Source organism: Paramisgurnus dabryanus, chromosome 7 (assembly GCF_030506205.2).
Source record: "Paramisgurnus dabryanus chromosome 7, PD_genome_1.1, whole genome shotgun sequence".
Lineage (NCBI taxonomy): Eukaryota > Metazoa > Chordata > Actinopteri > Cypriniformes > Cobitidae > Paramisgurnus > Paramisgurnus dabryanus.
In genome coordinates, this window is record NC_133343.1 from 44,917,030 (window position 1) to 44,941,465 (window position 24,436).

At 38.1% G+C, this 24,436-nt stretch overlaps 2 protein-coding genes across 2 annotated transcripts; one reads left to right on the forward strand and one right to left on the reverse strand.

Moving 5' to 3' along the window:
* Window positions 1-8,071: 8,071 nt before the first annotated feature.
* Window positions 8,072-15,630, forward strand: LOC135751924 (uncharacterized). The gene is made up of 13 exons (XM_065270200.2): window positions 8,072-8,163; window positions 8,260-8,343; window positions 8,585-8,797; window positions 8,910-9,148; window positions 9,605-9,717; window positions 9,936-10,171; window positions 10,290-10,487; window positions 10,813-10,899; window positions 11,590-11,840; window positions 12,178-12,306; window positions 12,466-12,606; window positions 13,345-13,450; window positions 14,694-15,630. Exons 1-13 carry the CDS (start codon window positions 8,100-8,102, stop codon window positions 14,909-14,911), a joined length of 2,079 nt encoding a protein of 692 aa, XP_065126272.1. The 5' UTR covers window positions 8,072-8,099; the 3' UTR covers window positions 14,912-15,630.
* LOC135745256 (uncharacterized) lies at window positions 15,624-19,233 on the reverse strand. Its single transcript, XM_065263584.2, has 6 exons — window positions 18,837-19,233; window positions 18,053-18,186; window positions 17,527-17,674; window positions 17,114-17,362; window positions 16,369-16,636; window positions 15,624-15,992 (listed from the first exon to the last, which is right to left on the reverse strand). Exons 1-6 carry the CDS (start codon window positions 19,193-19,195, stop codon window positions 15,795-15,797), a joined length of 1,356 nt encoding a protein of 451 aa, XP_065119656.2. The 5' UTR covers window positions 19,196-19,233; the 3' UTR covers window positions 15,624-15,794.
* Window positions 19,234-24,436: the final 5,203 nt, after the last annotated feature.

The following is a 24,436-nucleotide window of genomic DNA, read 5'->3' on the forward strand; positions in this document are numbered from 1 at the left end:
GAGTGGCCAATGATGTGCCCAGTGATTACACTCCGAGTCACAAGTAAAACAGTCCAACCCCCGTGTCTCTACGATGTTCTGATGCGGAGATATAAGGCTTTGTTTACTCTGTTGCTAGGGTACTGTATTTGGTTGCTAGGGGCGTGGCTTGGGAGTGGCCAATTATGTGCCCAGTGATTACACTCCGAGTCACAAGTAAATGGTCCAACCCCCGTGTCTCTACGATGTTCTGATGCGGAGATATAAGGCTTTGTTTACTCTGTTGCTAGGGTACTGTATTTGGTTGCTAGGGGCGTGGCTTGGGAGTGGCCAATGATGTGCCCAGTGATTACAGTCCGAGTCACAAGTAAAACGGTCCAAACCCCGTGTCTCTACGATGTTCTGATGCCAAGATATAACTGTTTGTATTTTATGTTGCTAGGGTGCTCAAAAGTGGTTGCTAGGGGCGTGGCTTAGTAAGTCTGTAAGGATCCTGAGAGACTGATTGGATGCCTGAGTAAAATGAGCCCACCCCCATGTCTCTATGACACTGTGGTGCAAAGATATCCATCTGGGCATTTTGTAATGGCAGTCTATGGGATAGGTTGCTAGGGTGCCCAAAATGGTTGCTAGGGTAACCTAACACCCCATTGTGGGGGACGTCCTGACAGAGTCTAGCACCCTCTTCAAATTTAGTAACCCACATGTTTCTACGAAATCCTCGCTTGGACCTATGACCCATCAAAGTTTTTGCAATGTTAAGTCTATGGGATTTTCCCCCATTGACTTTTCATTAGGGCACTTTTGGGAGCCTCTTACACCCCAGGGGTACAACTTACACCCCATTGTGATCCATGTTCTTACAGAGCCTACCACCCTCTTCAAATGTTGTAACCCACATGTTTCTACAAAATCCTTGAGCGGAGCTATGACTCGTCAAAGTTTTGCCCAATGTTAAGTCAATGGGATTTTTCGGGTGGTTTTTTGCCCCCCTTTCGGAAATCCTGCACCCGATCGCTTATAAAAGATATAGCCACCATCTCTTCAATAAGCCGGTCGATTTGAGTCCTTATTCATGGGTCTACGACAAACCGTGCGGGACGAGTTACGCGCCGAAATTTTGTCCAGAAATAAGAATAATAATAATAATAATAATATCCCTGAGCAATAGTAATAGTGATGCCTTGCATAAATGCAAGCACCACTAATAAGTTTAATAGCAATAACAATATATTGGCTTTTTCAAAGCCAACATAATAATAATTATATCCCTGAGGAATAGTAAAAGTGATGCCTTGCATAAATGCAAGCACCACTAATAATAATTTTTGGAATAGTAATAGTGATGCCTTGCATAAATGCAAGCACCACTAATCATTTTTGCAATAGTAATAGTGATGCCTTGCATAAATGCAAGCACCACTAATAATAATATCCCTGAGGAATAGTAATAGTGATGCCTTGCATAAATGCAAGCACCACTAATAATAATAATAATAAGTATGCAAGATTGTAATAGTGATGCTTTGCATAAATGCAAGCACCACTAATAATAATAATAATAAGTATGCAAGATAGTAATAGTGATGCCTTGCATAAATGCAAGCACCACTAATAATAATAAGCTTAGATCGAAGAACAGTATGTTGGCTTTGTCAAGCCAACATAATAATAATTTTTGGAATAGTAATAGTGATGCCTTGCATAAATGCAAGCACCACTAATAATAAGTATGCAAGATAATAATAGTGATGCCTTGCATAAATGCAAGCACCACTAACTAGATAGGTACATTTCCTGAAGAAAATGTGAAGTGGTGCTTGCCGTGGCAAAATTGCAGAGTCACGAGTCAAACGGTCCAACCCATGTGTCTGTACGATGTTCTGATGCGGAGATATAAGGCTTTGTTTACTCTGTTGCTAGGGTACTGTATTTGGTTGCTAGGGAAAAAATTGGCACCCACTAGTGATTACATGCCGAGTCACGAGTCAAACGGCCCAAACCCCGTGTCTCTACGATGTTCTGATGCCGAGATATAACTGTTTGAATTTTATGTTGCTAGGGTGCTTAAAAGTGGTTGCTAGGGGCGTGGCTTAGTTAGTCTTTAAGGATCCTGAGAGACTGATTGGATGCCTGAGTAAAATGAGCCCACTCCCATGTCTCTATGACACTGTGGTGCAAAGATATCCATCTGGGCATTTTATAATGGCAGTCTATGGGATAGGTTGCTAGGGTGCCCAAAATGGTTGCTAGGGTAACCTTACACCCCATTGTGGGGGACGTCCTGACAGAGTTTTTGCAATGTTAAGTCTATGGGATTTTCCCCCATTGACTTTTCATTGGGGCACTTTTGGGCGCCTCTTACACCCCAGGGGTACAACTTACACCCCAATGTGATCCATGTTCTTACAGAGTCTACCACCCTATTCAAATGTTGTAACCCACATGTTTCTACAAAATCCTCGAGCGGAGCTATGACTCGTCAAAGTTGGGCGCAATGTTAAGTCAATGGGATTTTTCGGGTGGTTTTTCGCCCCCTTTTAGGAAATCCTGCACCCGATCGCTTATAAAAGTCATAGCACACCTCTCCTCAATAAGCCGGTCGATTTGAGCCCTCTTTTATGGGTCTACGACAAACCGTGCGGGACGAGGAAGGTGCCGAAAAAACGTGCAGATGTAAGAATAAAATATAATAATAATTTTTGGAATAGTAATAGTGATGCCTTGCATAAATGCAAGCACCACTAATAATAAGTATGCAAGATAATAATAGTGATGCCTTGCATAAATGCAAGCACCACTAACTAGATAGGTACATTTCCTGAAGAAAATGTGAAGTGGTGCTTGCCGTGGCAAAATTGCAGAGTCACGAGTCAAACGGTCCAACCCCCGTGTCTGTACGATGTTCTGATGCGGAGATATAAGGCTTTGTTTACTCTGTTGCTAGGGTACTGTATTTGGTTGCTAGGGAAAAAATTGGCATCCCATAGTGATTACACTCTGAGTCACGAGTCAAACGGTCCAACCCCCGTGTCTCTACGATGTTCTGATGCGGAGATATAAAGCTTTGTTTACTCTGTTGCTAGGGTACTGTATTTGGTTGCTAGGGAAAAAATTGGCATCCCATAGTGATTACACTCTGAGTCACGAGTCAAACGGTCCAACCCCCGTGTCGCTACGATTATTTGATGCGGAGATATAAGGCTATGTTTATTCTGTTGCTAGGGTACTAAGTTTGGTTGCTAGGGAGAAAATTGGCATCCTATAATGATCAACCTTATAGCCACAAGTAAAACGGTCCAAACCCTGTGTCTCTATGATGTTCTGAAGCGGAGATATAAGGCTTTGTTTATTCCGTTGCTAGGGTACTAAGTTTGGTTGCTAGGCAGAAAATTGGCATCCCATAATGATTACACTTCAAGCCACAAGTAAAACGGTCCAACCCTCAAGTCTCTATGATGTTCTGATGCGGAGATGTAAGGCTTTGTTTATTCCGTTGCTAGGGTACTAAGTTTGGTTGCTAGGGAGAAAATTGGCATCCCATAATGATAACACTCTGAGTCATGAGTCAAACGGTCCAACTCCCGTGTCTCTACTATGTTCTGATGCCGAGATATAAGGCTTTGTTTACTCTGTTGCTAGGGTACTGTATTTGGTTGCTAGGGAAAAAATTGGCATCCCATAGTGATTACACTCTGAGTCACGAGTCAAACGGCCCAAACCCCGTGTCTCTACGATGTTCTGATGCCGAGATATAACTGTTTGAATTTTATGTTGCTAGGGTGCTTAAAAGTGGTTGCTTGGCCCGTGGCTTAGTTAGTCTTTAAGGATCCTGAGAGACTGATTGGATGCCTGAGTAAAATGAGCCCACTCCCATGTCTCTATGACACTGTGGTGCAAAGATATCCATCTGGGCATTTTATAATGGCAGTCTATGGGATAGGTTGCTAGGGTGCCCAAAATGGTTGCTAGGGTAACCTCACACCCCATTGTGGGGGACGTCCTGACAGAGTTTTTGCAATGTTAAGTCTATGGGATTTTCCCCCATTGACTTTTCAGTGGGGCACTTTTTGGGAGCCTCTTACACCCCAGGGGTACAACTTACACCCCAATGTGATGTATGTTCTTACAGAGTCTACCACCCTCTTCAAATTTTGTAACCAACATGTTTCTACAAAATCCTTGAGCGGAGCTATGACTCGTCAAAGTTTTGCCCAATGTTAAGTCAATGGGTTTTTTCGGGTGGTTTTTTGCCCCCCTTTCGGAAATCCTGCACCCGATCGCTTATAAAAGATATAGCCACCAGCTCTTCAATAAGCCGGTCGATTTGAGTCCTCTTTCATGGGTCTACGACAAACCGTGCGGGACGAGTTACGTGCCGAAATTTTGTCCAGAAATAAGAATAAGAATATCCCTGAACAATAATAATAGTGATCCTTTGCATAAATGCAAGCACCACTAACTAGATGGTAAAGTTTGAAGACAAATTTTAAGTTGGCTTGAGAAAGCCTGGCCTGAAAGTTTAAAACAGCTAGCATGATTAAGCATGAAGCAAACATAAGCTAGCATGATTTAGCATGAAGTTAGCATGATATAATTTGAAGCTAACATGATAATTTAACATGAAGCTAACATGATGCAGCATGAAGCTAGCATGAAGTAAACATGATTTAGCATGAAACTAACATGAAGTAAGCATGATTTAGCATGAAACTAACATGAAGTAAGCATGATTTAGCATGAATCTAACCTGAATTAGCATGAAGCTAGCATGATGCTAACATGAATTAGCATGAAGCTACCATGATGCTAACATGAATTTGCATGAAGCTAGCATGATGCTAACATGAATTAGCATGAAGCTAGCATGATGCTAACACGAATTAGCATGAAGTTAGCATGATGTTGACATAAAGCTAACATGACTTAGCATGAAGCTAGCATGATGCTAACATGAATTAGCATGATGCTAGCATGATGTTAACATGAATTAACATGAAGCTAGCATGATGCTAACATGAATTAGCATGAAGCTAGCATGATGTTAACATAAAGCTAACACGAATTAGCATGAAGCTAGCATGATGTTAACATAAAGCTAACATGAATTAGCATGAAGCTAGCATGAAGCTAGAGCATGATGTTAACACGAATTAGCATGAAGCTAGCACAATGCTAACACGAATTAGCATGAAGCTAGCACGATGTTAACACGAATTAGCATGAAGCTAGCATTATGCTAATACAAATTAGCATGAAGCTAGCATGAAGCTAGCATGATGCTAACACGAATTAGCATGAAGTTAGCATGATGCTAACACGAATTAGCATGAAGTTAGCATGATGCTAACACGAATTAGCATGAAGCTAGCATGATGCTAACACGAATTAGCATGAAGCTAGCATGATGCTAACAAGAATTAGCATGATGCTAGCATGATGTTAACATGAATTAGCATGAAGCTAGCATGATGTTAACATAAAGCTAACATGAATTAGCATGAAGTTAGCATGATGCTAACATGAATTAGCATGAAGCTAGCATGATGCTAACATGAATTAGCATGAAGCTAGAATGATGCTAACATGAATTAGCATGAAGCTAGCATGATGCTAACATGAATTAACATGAAGCTAGCATGATGCTAACATGAATTAGCATGAAGCTAGCATGATGCTAACATGAATTAGCATGAAGCTAGAATGATGCTAACATGAATTAGCATGAAGCTAGCATGATGCTAACATGAATTAGCATGAAGCTAGCATGATGCTAACATAAAGCTAACACGAATTAGCATGAAGCTAGCATGATGTTAACATAAAGCTAACATGAATTACCATGAAGCTAGCATGATGCTAACATAAATTAGCATGAAGCTAGCACGATGCTAACACGAATTAGCATGAAGTTAGCACAATGCTAACACGAATTGGCATGAAGCTAGCACAATCCTAACACGAATTAGCATGAAGCTAGCACGATGCTAACACAAATTAGCATGAAGCTAGCACGATGCTAACACGAATTAGCATGAAGCTAGCACGATGCTAACACGAATTAGCATGAAGCTAGCACGATGCTAACACAAATTAGCATGAAGCTAACACGATGCTAACACAAATTAGCATGAAGTTAGCACAATGCTAACACGAATTAGCATGAAGCTAACACAATGCTAACACGAATTAGCATGAAGCTAGCATGATGCTAACACGAATTAGCATGAAGCTAGCATGATGCTAACACGAATTAACATGAAGCTTGCATGATTTATGTGGGATTTTAAGGTTATATGTTTGTAAATAGTTTACTTAGAAGTGTTTTCAATAATCATTATAGCATGCTGAAGTAAAAGATTGTTTGTGTTTGTCCAAGAGAGTGGAAAGTTACTGAGAGGGAGCAGCTTGTGTGTGCAAAAGCTGCAAGGCCGTGGTTTCGGTTGGATTAGCTTGGAATGTACAGCTGGTATTGGTCAAGATAAGAGCGAGGCCTGAGGGAGAAAAGCAAACAGACATCCATGTTATTAACCAATGTTTTAATATTTACAGGATAAAATATGCAATGTATTTCTTACTTAATCAGTATTAATTATTGAATAATTGATGTAATAAATATAAGATGTTGTCTTTGATAAATGTGTATTAACCAATGAAATAAAGGTTGCATACAGAATAACCTAATGGGGGCATGGCAGCTCAACCTTGAAGAACAGAATCTCCTGTGCTTGTTCTTTGTGTGTGTGTGTTTTCTTCCCTAACAGATGGTTTTTAATAATGATTAAAGTGTTTGCTTAGAAGTAGTATTGCAGTAAAAGATTTAATATGTGTTTATCTATCTAAAGAAGTTAATTCAATTCAATTTTATTTATATAGCGCTTTTCACAATTGTTAATTGTTGCAAAGCAGCTTTACATGAGTAGATGTAGAGGAGAACATTGAAAATCAATACATAGTATAAGAAGTAGAGTATAGCGGCTAAGGATAAAAAAACGTGTAAGCGAGCATATTAATAATGTAACGTATACAGTAAAGTGCTAAGTTAAGCCAAAGTTGGCTGACTCTCCCTGGGACTAAAAAAACCCCTAGGAGAAAACCCAATGGGAAAAAATCCTAGAAGGACAAAAAACCCTAGGGAGAAATTAATATTTATATTTATAATATATAGACACGGTAGGGATAGGAAGCGTGTAAGCGGATTAAACTGGTTCAGCCGGTGGCCGTTGGTCGCGCATCGGTTTGGCGTCACGTTGAAGGACAGCCAGTAGATCAGTGGTGCGATGACCTTCACAGCAACAGGAACTGGGTCTGTTTGTCTCATTGTCCTCAGGGTCGAGGACGAGACAGGGAGACAAAAACAGAATTCTATTAGCGTAGGGGCCGTTCACATGTAATGCAAGTGTCATACATTATAGTGGTTTAATTCAGCTCGGTTCCAGACAGGCTAACTATTGCGGCAAGAGTAAATTACCCGTATGAGGTATGTATGTATGGAGGACCAAAAATGACTTAAGTGTATATAAATAAATAAATTAATAAATACATAAATACGTAAATAAATAAATAAATAAATGTAGCTATACGTAAATAAATACATAAATACGTAAATAAATAAATAAATAAATGTAGATATACGTAAATAAATACATAAATAAATAAATAAAAACAGAAATAAATAAGTAATTAATTAAATTAATACATAAATAAATAAATAAATGTAGAAATACATAAATAAATAAATAAATAAAAGCAGACATAAATAAATAAATATATATCGTTTTTGCCCAATATCATTGATTTCTCGTTTATTTATGTAGTTCTACATTTATTTATTTTTACATTTATTTATGCTTTTTTACATTTCTACATGTATTTATTTCTGTGTCCGTATGTTAATAAGGTAGGCGGTCCCAACCTCTCTCAATGCAGGATTGGTCAACTAGGCAAACCAATCAGAACAACCCTTAGACACCAGTCAATGCAGTATTGGTCAACTAGGCAAACCAATCAGAACAACCCTTAGAAACCAGTCAATGCAGTATTGGTCAACTAGGCAAACCAACCAGAACCGCTGATAGTCAGCGCAGCACACAACAAAATAGCTGTTTACCACCGAGCACATGGCGTCGAATGGAAGACCACTAGCTGACCTGCTGCGGGATGTAGCTAACCAGCTTGAAAACAGTAAAATTCTCCTTGTTATATCTGATGGGTTGATAATTAAGCTAAATTAATAACCGATACACACGGAAAATATTAATCGGACCGGTTTTTTTATAGGACTGGGAGCCGTAAGCGCACCAAGTCCCACTCCTCCGCCTCCTATACCCCCTACGCCCCCTACACCCAGACATCCAGTGGACGGTAAGTTTCTACTTTAAGTTTTTGAGGTTTAATTATGAGCTTTTATCGCGCTTTATGTTTATCTGTGTTCGGCGATCACGTACAGCAGTAACGTAACTCGGGCACGTTTTAAAGTTTAAATCTTCATAATCAGCGGAATAATCCGACTGTAACTGATGATGTGGGTTTTCAATAGCTCACATGGACTGTCATGCAACAGGTGCTGATTTAATATTTTCTTGCCATATGATTTTTGCAACAGCTGAGGTTTTACGACTGTTCGGCCCATACACAAACGGAGGGAGAAGGTCTAATGTTACAGGTCGGCGATCCCTTGCTGTGCCCGCACAACTAAGTTCTTACACTCACGTGTTCTGCTGTCTTGATGACAAGGTGGAAGATCTAGTCCCTAATCGTTGTGCTAAACAAAGACTTACTGCTGCTGGATTAGGGGAGAAACGTCTTACATTTCAAGGTAGTGTAATCATAATTAAGTTACCTTTAATACAGTTTTAGTGAAACTACTTTCATTTGTTGCAAATGCACTTTTTGTATAGTTATCTGTTTTATCTTTCCATCTTTCTTAGGAAGTCAGTCAAGCCCACATGAATTTAATGACTTTCTTTTTACTGAGTATCCAAAACTTAGACAAGGTGGAGGATTTGAATTGCTTAAAATTGCTGGGACAACACGAAGTCGCCAACTGACCCTCATTCCATGTCCCAATGAGGGCTATAACATTAAATATCTTAAAAATCCACAAACCCAGATTGGTCATGCCACAATTTTTATTCGACCACTGCAGAGAAACCTGAACCTCGAGCCTGTAAGTTTTTTAATTTTAAAGCTGTTGTTGCCTCCTTCAGCCTGTGATACACTGCACGATTTCTGTGGTCCTATGTTGTACAGTAAGAGAGGTGTAAAGATGGCAGTTTTCTCGTTCTTGTGACCAAAGATTGTCAGAAAACTATCATAGGTTGTGTCAGAAAATCAGCATGATCAACGCACAGTTTGCTGCTACGACCTGTGTATCTGTATTTGTTTACCATTTGCACATGCTGGTGATGTTGCGATAATGTGTGTTGCAGCCGTCTACGATTCAATAGGTGTCATCATACAGTGCTTTTCGTACTCAAGTTTAAACTATCCATATTGCATAGTGTGATAAGGTAATGATCTTATAGGATGGCAAAAAACGTGCAATGTATACCAGGCTTTAGAAAGTGAATTCGAATCACAGTCACGTCAGTATTGTTAAATTCTCAAATAATTCCTTTTGTAGATATGTCAACCAGAATGCAGTAATGTGCTAGCTGGACCACCTCAGAAATGTGTGACTTGTGGAGAAGAGTTTCCTTTTTCACAAATCAAAGCACATAGTGATGAATGTATAAGGTATTGCTTTACACTGTTAAAACATCACGTTTTTTATTAGAATCAAATTTTCAGTGAAGTTAACTTTAATGGAGTAGTGCCAAGCATGCAACGGTCTTTAGATGTAGTGACACATACATTTTTATAGATATTAGACAAATAGTAATTTACAGTATTTACCCTATCTGCACAATTGTAATCAGAACACTACATATCCAGTTCATCTCTATTTATTCAAGATTACAGAGCACTTCTGAGGAACAAATGGAGGTACCCCCAGAAAGTTCCAGCCCCCCTCAAAGTGAAGACAGATGTGTGAGCATGTTGACCCCACAGGAGAGTCAGACAGCAAGGGCCAGTAGCACTGCCGTCACAGTGGCACATCAGGGAAATATGCCAGCCCCAGGGACATCACAGGGACGTGTGTCTACTCCTCCTGTGATCATTAATCTAGATCCCACTGTGGATAACTGTGGTCTGTTAAATTAACATTAAATTAACATTTAATGTAGTAATACTGTACTTAATTTTTGTATTTTGTTGTTCTATTTTGATTTAATACTAATGTAATAATTCTTTTTAATCTGTTTAAGACTGGAAAATGGAGCCAGATCCCACTGAGGCAGTAAAGGGATTCAGAGCTCACATTTTAAATGAGCATGCTTCTAGGAAACCACTAAATCTCGTAATGGATCTGGGAGACAGTTCCGAGGATAGGGAAAGGGCAATCATTTCTTTTTATAAAATGGCTCATGTTGAATGGGCTTCCCCTTTGACATGCACACTGAAAGGTAAATTTCTTACTAACGTAAAATAAACATTTCATTGGACTACTTAACCTCTATAGAGTGTAGGACAGTGAAGCATATGCTTGTATATAGCTACACTTTAAATTATGAAGTCATAAAAGTCTAAATCATAAATTTAACATGCATTCTACATGAATTTAATTTGTATGTGGAAACCTAGTGAATGCTGGTAGGGAACAATTGATGGATGTGTTATAGAAAAGTTTATTTAATTGTATTTAGTTGACATTGCAGATTATTACATGAGGTATGCACACTAACAGCTAACCTTATTGTACTGATGTATGTATTGTTTTTGCCTGCTCAGGAGATCCAGCAATTGGTGATGGTGTGACTCGCCATTTCTTTAGTACCATCATGTCCAAACTTCAGAGTGGTTTCGATATTTGTTTGGGTAAGTAAATATTGGGGTTTTCCTTTAAATTTTTTCCACACACAGCTTTGAAATAGACCATTCCAAATTTTCCCATTTTTTTCCTGACTTAACGATTAATTGATGTGTTAAAGTGAAATTATAATTTTTGTGTCATTCTGTGAACTACTACAAAATTTCAAATAACAGCTAACAAAATAAAATAAGATGCTCTGTATGTTTTCAATAAAATACTAATTAAGTTCATATTCACTTTTAGGCAAAACAATAATGAAAATATTCAATTTTTTAAGTGTGTTTTCATGCTGTCAGTCTTTCATATTGCTGTTTAATGACTTTACTCCTGAGGCTTGATGTTGGTATAATTCAACAGGTTATGAATTATCTAGAAGTGCTGATTAATAAAAAAAAATTGCAGTGGTCTCTTCTGCTGCTGAATATTTTATAATGGACTTTTTGTCAGTTCACGGATGATCTTGATTGCTCTTGGATAGGCTATGTGTTTGATCTGTAGCAGATCCAGGTTGAAAAAAAGAATCTTAAGCAGTCCTGTACACTTTTCCACATCACATGCATGGAAAAATATAAATGTTTGACTTGGTCTTTCAGTCTACTGAGCAGCTCCAGGTTAAAAACTGTGCTAATAGAAAGTTCTGGTAATGCAATATGGTCCTATGTTCCTAACATTGCCACCTATGTTTTAACTTTAAGTGCCAGGAGGAACTATTCTTTTTGAGGGACAGCAAGACCACTTGATTCCATCTACTTCACCGTATCTTTTGGAGAGTGACTTCTTTGTTGTTGCTGGCCGGATGATCGGTCATTCTTTTATACATGGTGGGCCAACCCTGGCTGGACTGAGCCCAGCAATCATTCATGTACTCTTTGGTGGAGCACCAGAAGAAGCCATAATAGATATAAAGGATTGTGTTGACCTTGATGTTCGTGACACAATCAAGTTGGTATGAACATCATTTTAGTACTATGATATTATCTATAATAAGTAAGGCATTTACATTGCAATACTGCAAAACATTAATTGACAACTTCATTTTTTTTAGCAGAAATAACATAAAGATAATTAAACAATTACACCACATAGTCCTGTTTGGCACCAGCAGGGAATGCTAATGTTACAAATCTTTTTAAACACTGAAGTACATTGAAAGATGCCATTTTAAAATGTTCTTTGCATGAGAATAGTTTTAAGACCACAAAATATTTGCATCAAAGTTGAATATGTGTGTATATATACATTTTATGTGAAATTTTTTATTCATTATTATTTTTTTATATCAGTTGGATGGTACAGTGGAATTATCACTTGATGAAAAGAAAGCAATCAATGAGCTTGCAGTCTCCTGGGATTTGCCACATGTTACAGCAGAGAACAGAAGATGGCTCCTTGAAAAACTGCTTTTGCACGCTGTAAGCATTTTCTAATTCACTGGTTACTTAAAGTAAAACCAACTAATCGGAGTTGGAGTTATGTTGAAGGGCCGAAGGGATACACAAAAATATATTGTTTATATAGATTTTATATAACTAATTGCTTTTATGTTGTGTTGTATTGTAAATATTTTGCAGGTTCTTACAAGAACCTCAAGACAACTGAAACAATTAAGACGGGGGTTAAAGGAGACCCTGATCTGGCCTTTACTAACAGAAAGAAAAGAAACAATTCCTCTTCTGTTTCCAAGGGCATCTGAAATGCAGTACTCACCACAGGTAAATGCGTTAAATAAAATCACTCCTTTTTTGTAATTTTGATTAGATTTAATTTAATATCGATTTGTTACTATTATAAAATAGTAATTTCTGGTCCTTGCCCCTGTTTGGTTAAGTCGTGTTGTAAGCTGTTATAAAATGTCATGTTTATATCAGCTGACCGCATTACACTCCATGTCATGCCTAACAATGTCCCATAGCTGTTATTTATTTATTTTTAATGACATCCCAGCATCTACGGCTATATTCCTGGAAAGAACAGGTTAATCTGAACACAAGTTAGTTTACACATGTTGGGGAACGGCCAATTTGACATCTCCAGTTAGCCTAACCTGCATTTCTGGACTGTGGGAGGAAATCCGAGTATCCAGAGTAAAGCCATTCTGACAGAGGGAGAAAATTCAAACTCCAAACATCAAGGCCACCCGAACCTGTCAGGGCTCAAACAGAGGACTTTCTTGCTGTGAGGCAATGGTGCTACCCACTGAGCCACCCCCTTAGTTGTTATATAATTACTGTAAGCCATTGCTTCACTGGGCGTATTGCTCTAGTATTATGTTTAAAATAGTAGATTTGATTTGCATACATGGAATTTGTATTCAATGTAAATGCTAGTAACTAAATCCTCCTATTTGACTAAATTACAGGAGATAGACAAAATGTCTAGTTTTACATATAATTTTGTGCAGTTTTATTTATAATATTATATAAACGATGACTATAAAATTATTCTTTTAGACGGTCCTGGACAAGATTAACTGGCCTGTACAGGATGAAGACTGTGATGTATCTTTGGAAGATACATGTAGGATCACTGGATTCTTACGTACATTTATTGAAAATGGTAAGTTTAATATGTGTTTTATTTGTTCCTTACATGCTATTTAATTAAATTTCATATACACTTGATATTTATGTAAAGCCCTCAAACTTTAAAACATCGTCCTGAAGTATCAAAGTGAATAATCAGTAAAAAAATCAGTCTGTTTGTGGCAACCTTCTATAATGCATCCATGCAGGCTTTTTTTGTTTGGGTTTCCAATAATGTTTGTTTGGGAACTCGTATAAAGTCTGAGGCATGTTGTGTTTGGCAGTTAATCCTTAAGGTGATGTGGAGCATCTCAGCAGAGATTGCTCTGACTTAGTTAACCTGAATTTGATGTCCCCATATTCTTGCTCAAGAATTACAATGGATGTGCCATTTACATTTTTAATGTGTCCCAATTCTTTTCAATTGAAATGTCATTTTGCCAAAAGTTAACATTTGACCAAAGTTAAACTGCACCCTATGCCATCATTTGTTAAAATTCACAATGTTGGCTAATATTACACTATGGGCCAGTTTCTCAGAGAGGGTTTAAATACCTAAAATGCATCTTTTTTTCAAAATGCATGTTTTGTGTCTTAAGTAGAATACAACTTGGTATAAAACAATGGCAGTGTCATTGCTTTGTCTCAAGATGCACCCCAATAATTTCTTCTTTGTAACATTTGTTTGCAAAAAATTAAATGTCCTAATATAACCCAGGCCTAGTCCTAGACCGGGTATAGGCAAGTTCGGTCCTACAGAGCCGCAGTCCTGCAGAGTTTAGTTCCAACCCTAATCAAACACACCTGAACAAGCTAATCAATGTCTTTAGGATTTAGACATCAGGTTAGATTATCAGTGTTTAGGCTAAAATATGCAGGACTGCGGCTCTCTAGGACCGAACTTGCCTACCCCTGTCCTAGACTAATCTAAACCCTGTCTGTGAAACTGACCATATATTTTAACGTTTGATAATACCCTGTGTCTACTTGGTTTTGATTTTGTTTTATTTGAACAGATTATTATTGCCTCATCGTTATTGTCATTTCCAACGACTTGCAAAAAACCTGCAGAAACCCTGCTCTTGTCTTACACTCTTTGCACACATGCACATTATGTAGCTAGGCAAAATATTTACTTTTTAGTCCTTAGCTCTGTGTTGTTTTATGCAGTTCAGTGTCTGTATGTAGCACCATGGTATTATAATGCTATATATGGTTAAATGACAAATCTTTTTGACTCGACTAAAGTATCATTGTTTTTCTTGATCTTGTTGCAGCATCTTCAAGACTGCTTGAAAAGCTTGTGCAGTTCTGGGTTGGGTGGAGTGTGCTACCAAGGTACATGGATGTAGAAGTTGTAGAGAGCAGCTTCCCAAAGTCATCCACTTGCTTCCACCTCCTTAAACTCCCAATGCATTACAAAGACTACAGCATCTTTGAAAGAGACATTCTTGCTGCTCTATGTAGTACTGAAAGTGGTTTTGGAATGGTTTAAGGAGGAAGTAGAATTAAATGTTCCACACTACACCAATCATTGAGTTATTAAAAGCAGCACAGAGTATCGGTAACACTGCGAATAAAGGTTGCAAGCCTGTAATACATTGGGGCAGTATTAACGTTACCATGTTTCTATGCTAGGTTCAGTTTCTCAAAGATGGCATTTTCCTTTGTCAAAAAGAAAATATTAATGTTATCAGCACATTTGCCATGGGAGGGGCCAATTTTATAAATGGGTCTTTTCTTGTTTTTCATGGTGTTCATTCAAATTGTGTATATTACTGTGCAATACAATATGTACACTGTGTTTTATAATGCAGTATTTTACCCAAGACTGCTGTAAAATTAAACACTGGAGGTTATGCCTTTTTAAGTTAGGGCTGTATAATGTTACATCGTTTCTCTTATAGGTTCAGTTTCACAAGCTGGCATTTTGTCTTGTCAAAAGAGGAAATAGTTAATATTATTATCAGCACTTGAGTTTTGTGTATGCTAACTGATAATACTGTGGAATGTAACCTCTGTTAACATTGCAATTAACGGTTTTCTAAGTAGGACTAGACAAAACATTTGCCATTGGGGGGCCAATTTTATAAATGGGTCTTGTTTTTCATGAAAACGTGTACAGTATGGGTATTACAATATGTACACTGTTATACCATACAGTATTTAAAGACTACTGTAAAATTAAAACACTGGATGTTCTGCCATTGTCAGTTGTGTTTTTTTTATTGCCAAATGAGTAACAAAATGTTTGTAAATATAACTCTTTTAAAACATTTATGAAACAAAAGTTTGTTATCCCAGCTTTTATAAGGTAGAGCATTAGAACAACTTGCTTCTAGTGTGAGCATATATTGTACAGTTGTTTGAAAATAAATTTACTGAAGCATCTCTGTTAATAAGTTTACAGTTTGTATGTAGACATCCAACACATTGGACAAAGGTACATCAGGTTCTGGCAGACTTTCTATTTCTTCCATAGTCAACATCCGCTGCAGTTGAACTTCAGGGACCACAACACCAGGCTGTCGATGACCACAAGGGCCTGTCCAGTCAACTCCATACTCCATATCAACCTTTAATGACAAAAGATGTGGAGACAAGAAAATTACATTTTCAATTAGCTCACACAACGAAACTTGTAATAATGGGTTTAATTCAGCACATCATGGAGTTTGATTACAATTTTCATAGAGCAAAATTATTTGTAGACGATGTGTGTTTTCACTACACATTACAGGTTCTTGTTTGATCCAACCACTGTACAATAAAAACAAACTATAAAATTCCATAACTTTGTTCCAGAATTTCAGTCTACTTTAATAGTTACAAAAGTGCAGATTATGGCTTTGAAAATGTCCAGAATTGACACCTAAACCCTTGAGTTGTATAATGTCATATACAATGAATAAGATTATATACTACGTAGGACAACCAGAAAAAAATCCAAACCTGCATAGGGTCCTGCTGTGCCTCATTCTGATGACGACTCCACAGTTGAAACGGGGACTGATTTCCCTCCGTTCGCAGTCGGTGGCAGTTCCAGCCACGTTGAAAAAAGATAAGGTGCTTCTGTATGTGAGGCAGAAAACTCTGGTGTAAAGCATAAAGATGAACTTCATTGTCAGGATCCAGAAGGCCTTCTCTCTCAAGATTGGTAAAGATTGAGTAGAATAGATCAAGCACTCCAGCATAAACATCTCTCCAGAGTCTCTCTATTCTGAATAAAAATAAAGTAATTATGTTATTGGGGCAGTTTCCCGGACGGGGTTTGGATAAAGCCAGGACTAGCTTTTGTTATATTAGGGCATTTAAGCAGTTTTAAAAAAAATGGCTTACAAAAAAAATTACTGCTATGCGTTGAGACAAAACAATGGCACTGATATCTGTTAAGATATGTCAATGCAAGATGTTTATAAATTAAGACATCTCAAAAATGCATTTTAATCTGGGACTAGGATAAGCCCTGTCCGGAGAACTAGATTGTTATTTCTATAGTATGCTTCAATGTTATGTTTGTAGTTATGTGCCCAACATTAACTATGCACAATTTCTAAAAAACAATAAAAGTATTAATAATAAGATATGTTATTCTAATTAAAAACATGCAAATATAATTGTTTAATTCATCAAACATTTATAAAAGCAAGCTTTTAATAAGGCTAACGTATCTTATTATTTAATGATTTCATGTTACCTCTGATTATGAACACTCCTGCCAGCAATATGTGAATTTCTGTTGAGTCCTCTGTTAGCCACCATATAGCGTGCAACATCAACATTTTCCCCACCTTTATCTGATCTCACACGAGATGGCATGCCATATACTTGAACAGCTTCAAGAAAGCTTTGCATGACTGTTGCTGCACAGTTGTTGGTGGCTGCACTCAGGTATACAATGAGACGGCTAAAGCCATCTATCCCACCATGGACAACAATACGCCATCTGAAAAATTGTATGCGTAGGCATGGATTAAGGAATATACAATCTCATCTATTTTACAATCCCACAATGCATAATTATAAAACATTACAGAATAACCTTAAATTGAATTTGCATATTTTCATTAACTAGCAAGCTTGCAAAGACTGTTGAGGTTCTTCAGATACCTTATCAATTTGTGATTGCCGTCGATGTGCCACAGACTGTTTGGCGCTGGTACAAAGTACTTCCTGCGTCTTCGTGGGTTGAGCTGAAGGGTGCGAATAGATACTCCATAAGGATCCACACGGCGCATGGACTCCTGTACACGCTGTCCTATGATATGCAAAATAAGACACAGATTAAAGTGATAGTTCACACCGTAGGGCCTAAGCACAACTACAATGAGACCTTAACACAGAAGTCAGGCTTTCCAGTCCCATAATAAAGTCACAACACTATAAATATATACCCTATACACAACCCACCCACCCACACACACACACCCATCCACACACCCATCCACACACACACACACACACACACAGACACACACACACACACACACACACACACACACACACACACGTAGATATCAGAGAACAATTTAACATATTATTTCAATGCATTCTTTGGCACCTTTAAGCATTATTAATTGATCAGCAGTTGAATAGCCTATGTGTAAATGATCCTCTGACCCAATGAATCACTTACTCTGTATGAGGATTCCCTGTGCATTCAAGTGCCCAACCATCATTTTATAACCACAGTTGGGATGGCGTTGCAGAATGTGGGTAACAGTTTCATCCAGATCATTGTCATCGACTGGAGTTAATAGATCATGAACTCTGAAAACATCAAATGACAGACAAAAAGGTTAGCTGCTCAGTTACTTAGCTTTGCCGCAATTTCAACGAATTTAAACTAGTGTTTTATGTACAAAAACAGCAATACGTTAATGTTAAAGTTTGTCCTATAATAAGCCTTAACAAAACCTAAAGCAAATGTCAAATGATCAGTTTTATAGCAAAACATTGCAAATCATCTTTTTTTTGTCACAATGGGATAATGTATGTACATTTTGCAAGATGTAAACAAAACTGGTCCAGAAACACTTCCCGTTTTAGTTTGTAACTGATTTCTGTATATCACATATTAAGAAAACATCTTAAAGATGTTTTTCTAACATTTTGATTCAGTTCTATATGTTATGTTGGTTGTATTTTATCCCAACGTTGTTGTAGTGTTAAAAAACTGAAGCAGGGAGTGCTTCTGGACCAGTGTTGTTTACATCTTGCAAAATGGTCTATACAACAACATACAACAGCCTCTATCTTTACCTCTAACAAACAGCAACAAATGTGGTTTATTCGATTGAGGCATGGATTAGATATTATGAAAAGTTACAATAATTCACAACACATGGGTTTACGTTCACAACACAACATAATGAAATCGGCCATTAAAACGTCCAGCTGAAGAAATGTTTATTAATTACCTTATCCCATACTGTGTCATCCTCCGACGAATTGTTCTCTCGCACACTTCGAATAAATTAGCGATATCTCCAGCGGTGTGGCCCAAAAGCAGGTGTGCCTTGATTACATGTGAAGGTAAACAGTATGATGGACGTCCCATGTTCGCCTCCGTTTCTGAGCGCACGTGAAGCTGGTATGCTGCGTCTTGCAGACCAGCAAACACAGCTGGATCAAGGTCTACATCCATATCAGCACTGAGCTGAACTAAATCATCTTCTAAACGTTCCAAACGAACGAGAAGGTCGTCGCTTCTTGCATGACCTAGATCATTTGCTATTAAACGAAGACCATTAGCAATGGTACTTAAAAAACCCGCCATGTTTTACAGCACCAGAGGTTCTGACTGGTTTCTAAGGGTTGTTCTGATTGGTTTACGTAGTTGACCAATCCTTCATTGACTGGTTTCTAAGGGTTGTTCTGATTGGTCTGCCTAGTTGACCAATCCTGCATTGAGAGAGGTTGGGGCCGCCTACCTTATTAACATACGGACACAGAAATACAGAAATAAATAAATGTAGAAATGCATAAAAAAATGTAAAAATAAATAAATGTAGAACTACATAAATAAATGTAGAAATTAATGAAATTGTCCAAAAACGATATATATCTATTTATTTATGGCTGCTTTTATTTATTTATTTATTTATTTCTACATTTATTTATTTATTCATTTAATTAATTACTTATTTATTTCTGTTTTTATTTATTTATTTATACATTTATTTACGTATATCTACATGTATTTATTTATTTATTTGCGTATTTATGTATTTATTTACGTATATCTACATTTATTTATTTATTTATTTACGTATTTATGTATTTATTAATTAATTAATTTATATACACTTAAGTCATTTTTGGTCCTCCATATGTATGTGCTTTGTTCTAGACAAAATAACTACTGCGGGAAAAGTACATTTACTGGACATTCTATGTGAATGCTTTGTTAAAGAAGAATGTCTTAAGTTTAGATTTAAATTGTTCGACTGTGTCTGATACTCGAACATTATTTGGTAAGTCATTCCAGAGCTTAGGGGCTAAGTAGGAAAAGGATCTACCACCTTTAGACACTTTTGATATTCTAGGGATAATTAAGTAACCCGAATTTTGTGATCGCAGTTTACGTGGTGGATTGTATTCTGATAGTAGTTCTTTAATATACGAGGGCGCTAGGCCATTTAAGGCTTTGTAGGTGATTAGTAATATTTTAAATTGTATTCGATATTTAACTGGTAGCCAGTGTAAAGATGCCAGAATTGGACTAATGTGGTCATACTTTTTAGATCGAGTAAGCACTCTTGCGGCGGCGTTTTGAACCAGCTGTAGCTTGTTTACCTGATTTGCATGGCATCCCCCGAGTAACGAGTTACAATAGTCTATTCTAGAGGTCATAAAAGCATGGATAAGCTTTTCTGCATCTGATGCAGACAGCATATGGCGTATTTTTGAGATATTTCTAAGATGGAAGAATGCTGTGCGGCAGATGTTGGAGATATGACTATCGAAAGATAGATTGCTGTCAAACATTACGCCTAAATTCTTAACCGTGGAAGATGGCACCACCGTGCAGCCATCTATGGGCAACTTGTAATCTGACATATTATGTTTGGAGCGATTTGGTTCAATAATAAGTATCTCTGTCTTATTGGAGTTTAGCATAAGAAAGTTATGTGCCATCCAGTCCCTAATATCACTAATGCAGTCTGTTAGCTTAGCAAACTGGTGGGTTTCGCTAGGATGTGACGAGATGTAAAGCTAATGTGTGCCTTATTCATATAACCAATTTTACGAATAATGAAATGATGTTATGATATTGAAAGGTGTTTTACATAATAATCATTTTCATCTTACAGCTTATGTCTTTTTATGAATAAATGAATGTTTTATTAATGATTTGTTTTTAAGAAAGCATTATAATATGCTATGTGATGTCAATCATATGTGAAGTGGAAAAGTACTGGGGGAAAAGTTACAAATTGCAGGACTCTCAAAGTTGTGCGGAGAACAGTTTGTTTTTTCTTTGTCTGTGCGTGTCCATCTTCGCCTACAGGCTGAAACTGGGTGTGGTGATGGAGTCAGATAAACGAGAACAACCGATGTGGGTGGAGAATTCTAAGAAAAAGATCGACGTCACATAATATATAAATAATTGTCAAAAAAGAGGCTGTGTGTCTTCGCTTACCAGATGTGGTCATGAGAAGATCCAGCATGCTGTGAAACTTTTTCATATCTGATCAATAAATATTTGAACTTAGATATTTGTATTTTGTGCCTTTCCTCTAAATTATGAACATGCAATGGACGCCTTATAGTCCAACAATTGGTGACCTGACGTTCTTTGGAGGGAAAGGAGAGAGTGAAAGGAAGGAGGGTTTCATATTGAAGAAACCAAAGTAAGGGAGGAATACAATTCAACACAAAAAGAGCGCTCTACTAAAAAAGGTAAGCAGAGCCTGTTTTATCGAATTCTGCTCTTTGAATACACCAAATTACTTGTGTTGAAAAGGATATCCGAACTGAATTTTATATAAACTATCCAATACAATGATCAGAGTGAAAAACTTTTGATAAGTACGGTGTTTGGTAACAGTGAACAAACAGAAACAGTAAGTTATGGTTGGAGGCCATTAGTGTATTAGACACTATAAAGTACCAATAGGGGGTGAAAGGCCTGTTAGGTGAAATACCTACAAATACTGTTGATGGCGGTTTAACTTAATAGAAGTAATTGAAAAGGTTGAGGATTCCTTTAATACATTAGGTATTATAAAATACTGACTCTGATGTGTCCGGATATTTTTAATCGCTCTCAAATTTAGCTAAAAAGACGGGTCAGTAGTCGCGCGGGTGGAAGTCCTGAAAACTACTGGTGTATAGTAGACTCTTGTGTGCTTTCGAATTTCGCTAAAAAGACGGGTCAGTAGTCGCGCGGGTGGAAGTCCTGAAAACTACTGGTGTATATATCCTTTTGCTTAATAGGAGCGACGTTTTGTGTTTTTTGACATTTTGAATGCTTGTAAATTGTCTTAAAATGGCTAAATTTAAAAAATGTGATGGGTATGGCTGCCTAACAGTGTATGTGCAATGGGAAAAGGCAAGTAGCTTGGAAAGGGACCAACTGTAAAAGACTAAGAAACAGATTTGAGAATGGGGACGAGAATCGCTTTTGTTGCAGCTGAAGTCGAGACGATTGCAGAGAAAAAAAGGGAAGTTGGCAGTTGTGCTGGGAGCGAGCAAAAGGAAGTAGAACAAGGAAGCACTGAGCCGGTACCCTCAGCCCCACCCATGGCTCCTCCTCAAGTGAAGTCACTATACCCCTCACTGCACACACCTCCTCCTTATGAGGAAAAGTCTGTTTCGATCTCAAAGCAACAGCCGGTGTTAACAGTAAACAGCGGTGAACTAGATGTTGAATTTGATGAGATAAAGGCCCTGAAAAGAAAAATGGAAAGATTAGAACAAACAATTATGACACAGGGAGAGATAATCACAACTCTATTAAGATTACAGAGAAATGTAAATGATAAAAACATGGGAAAGAGATCTTGTGTATTACACAGACAGGGCCATAAACAAATCACACAAACAGAACTTGTAGAGGTAGATAGGATTAAGAATGAGCTTTTGAAACTGCAGCTGGAACAGGCCAACACAAAAAAGAAACAAATGCCCCAGCAGGCCCAACCAACACCAATAGCTATGACAACTAGTGTCCCGGACAACGTACAATATCCCAATCAGCCCATAGATCCATATAAAGGCCCACCCTATACAGGAAACCCGTGGGAGGGATATAACCAACAGAGAAGGGGAGGGCCAAGAAGGAGTAGTAGACCAAAACGGGGAGGTTTTGGCAGGAATACATGTTATGTGTGCGGACAAGAAGGTCATTGGGCCAGAAGATGCCCTCAAAATGGGTCACAGCCCCAATATTCCGGTGTAAGGTATCCACTTAACACACCAAATGCAAGGGGATGGGGTCCCAACAGAGGAGGTGGCGGACGTGGAAATGGTGGTTTTGGCAGGGGACCATCAGCGTCACACAACCCATCACTGCCTGATTGGATGGCGCCTGTGCACCCAACATGGGGCCAGGGTAGTGGTGCAGAGGAATGACGGGGCACACAGAGAACCACCATGAGGGGAATGGCTGAGCCCCTAATGGATATAGTGGTAAACGATACACCACTAAAAGCTCTAGTGGATACTGGAGCTACATACTCCACTGTAATAAGAGGCACCATACAGTCAAAAGATCTAAGTAATACAACAGTGGGTGTGATGGGTTTCTCTGGTAAAATTGAAAAGTGGCCATTAACAAAATATTTACCAACCACAATTGATAATCAGTCTGTTTCACATGCATTTCTGTATTCCTCCAACGCACCAGTTAATGATTGATAGGGACCTAGAAATTATAATGGCCTGTCAATCTTGTAATGTGCTCCCGGATGGACGAGGCAAAAATGAATGGCAGAGACAAAGCCTTATGTCTGACCCATGACCAGAAACTGTGAGAGACGTGTTGTCATTTTTAGGCCCTATACACTTCAACAAACAAAACATAACAAAGTATTTACCAATATATATTACGGTGTCCTAAAGAAAGCTTACCAAAATTCTGGCCAGCCAAACATAAAATTGTGTCCATGGGGGTGTAAACGTGACTGACCTGATCACAGAGGGGATGCCACATGATTGTATTCAGAAAAATAAAACCACAAAACAAACAATGGGCCAATTGAATCAGACATACTTTGTTTACAGCACCATTGCCAACTCCTACACCAACCATTAAACTATTTACGGATTAATGTTGTTTTAAAGCATCAGATGGTACACTAAAAGCAGGCTTTGCCGTGGTGGAGCAAGTTGAGGGTGATTTTGTAACAGGAGTGAGTGGCAGGTTGGAAGGTAAACAGTAAGCACGGAGAGCTGAAATGATAGCTGGTATCAAAGCCTTACACTACGCTGGTGAAGAGAGGGTGATTGTTTATAGTGACTGTGAATATGTGATTGGTGAAGTATGGAACTGCCATATGGCAGATAGGTGGGTTTGAAACCAGGAAAGGCCGGCCTTTATCAAATGCTAGCGAAGCCTGAGACATGCTACAGGCTGTGAAGGTACCTAATGAAGTGGCTGTTGTCAACTGCCCAATAAACCACTTATATCCCCAACCATGGTTTCTAAAGACAAAGTTAGATCTGACAGACTGACAAACACACAATGGAATTGACATATAGTTTCGGGGCTGCTTGACACCCCAATGACAGAGCAAAGCTGAAATAATGAACCTGACCTTGACATCAAAACTTGACTTGACAAAATCTGTGCACAGACAAAAATAACATGGCTTGACGCATTGCCAATTGCATTAATGTCTATTTGCTTTTCTGTTAACAGGATCACTGGTTTGACAACATTTGAATTGCTTACAGGTCGTCAGTTTCCGGGTCCGAGGAATGCCCTGGTGAAGGACCCTATCCTGCCACTAACACATGCTGTTTCTTTTGACACACTAACTGATCTGATTAAACATTTTTCATGGCAGGCTAC

Bases quoted from the DNA above. Each gene is read 5' to 3' on its own strand.
- LOC135751924 (XM_065270200.2), top strand. From the start codon at position 8,100: ATGGCGTCGAATGGAAGACCACTAGCTGACCTGCTGCGGGATGTAGCT. The intron at 8,798-8,909 runs GTAGTGTAATCA...CATCTTTCTTAG, and splicing joins GAAACGTCTTACATTTCAAG to GAAGTCAGTCAAGCCCACAT. The intron at 12,307-12,465 runs GTAAGCATTTTC...AATATTTTGCAG, and splicing joins AAAAACTGCTTTTGCACGCT to GTTCTTACAAGAACCTCAAG.
- LOC135745256 (XM_065263584.2), bottom strand. From the start codon at position 19,195: ATGGCGGGTTTTTTAAGTACCATTGCTAATGGTCTTCGTTTAATAGCA. The intron at 17,363-17,526 runs GTATCTGAAGAA...ACAATTTTTCAG, and splicing joins GGCAATCACAAATTGATAAG to ATGGCGTATTGTTGTCCATG. The intron at 16,637-17,113 runs GTAACATGAAAT...ATTTTTATTCAG, and splicing joins AGGAGTGTTCATAATCAGAG to AATAGAGAGACTCTGGAGAG.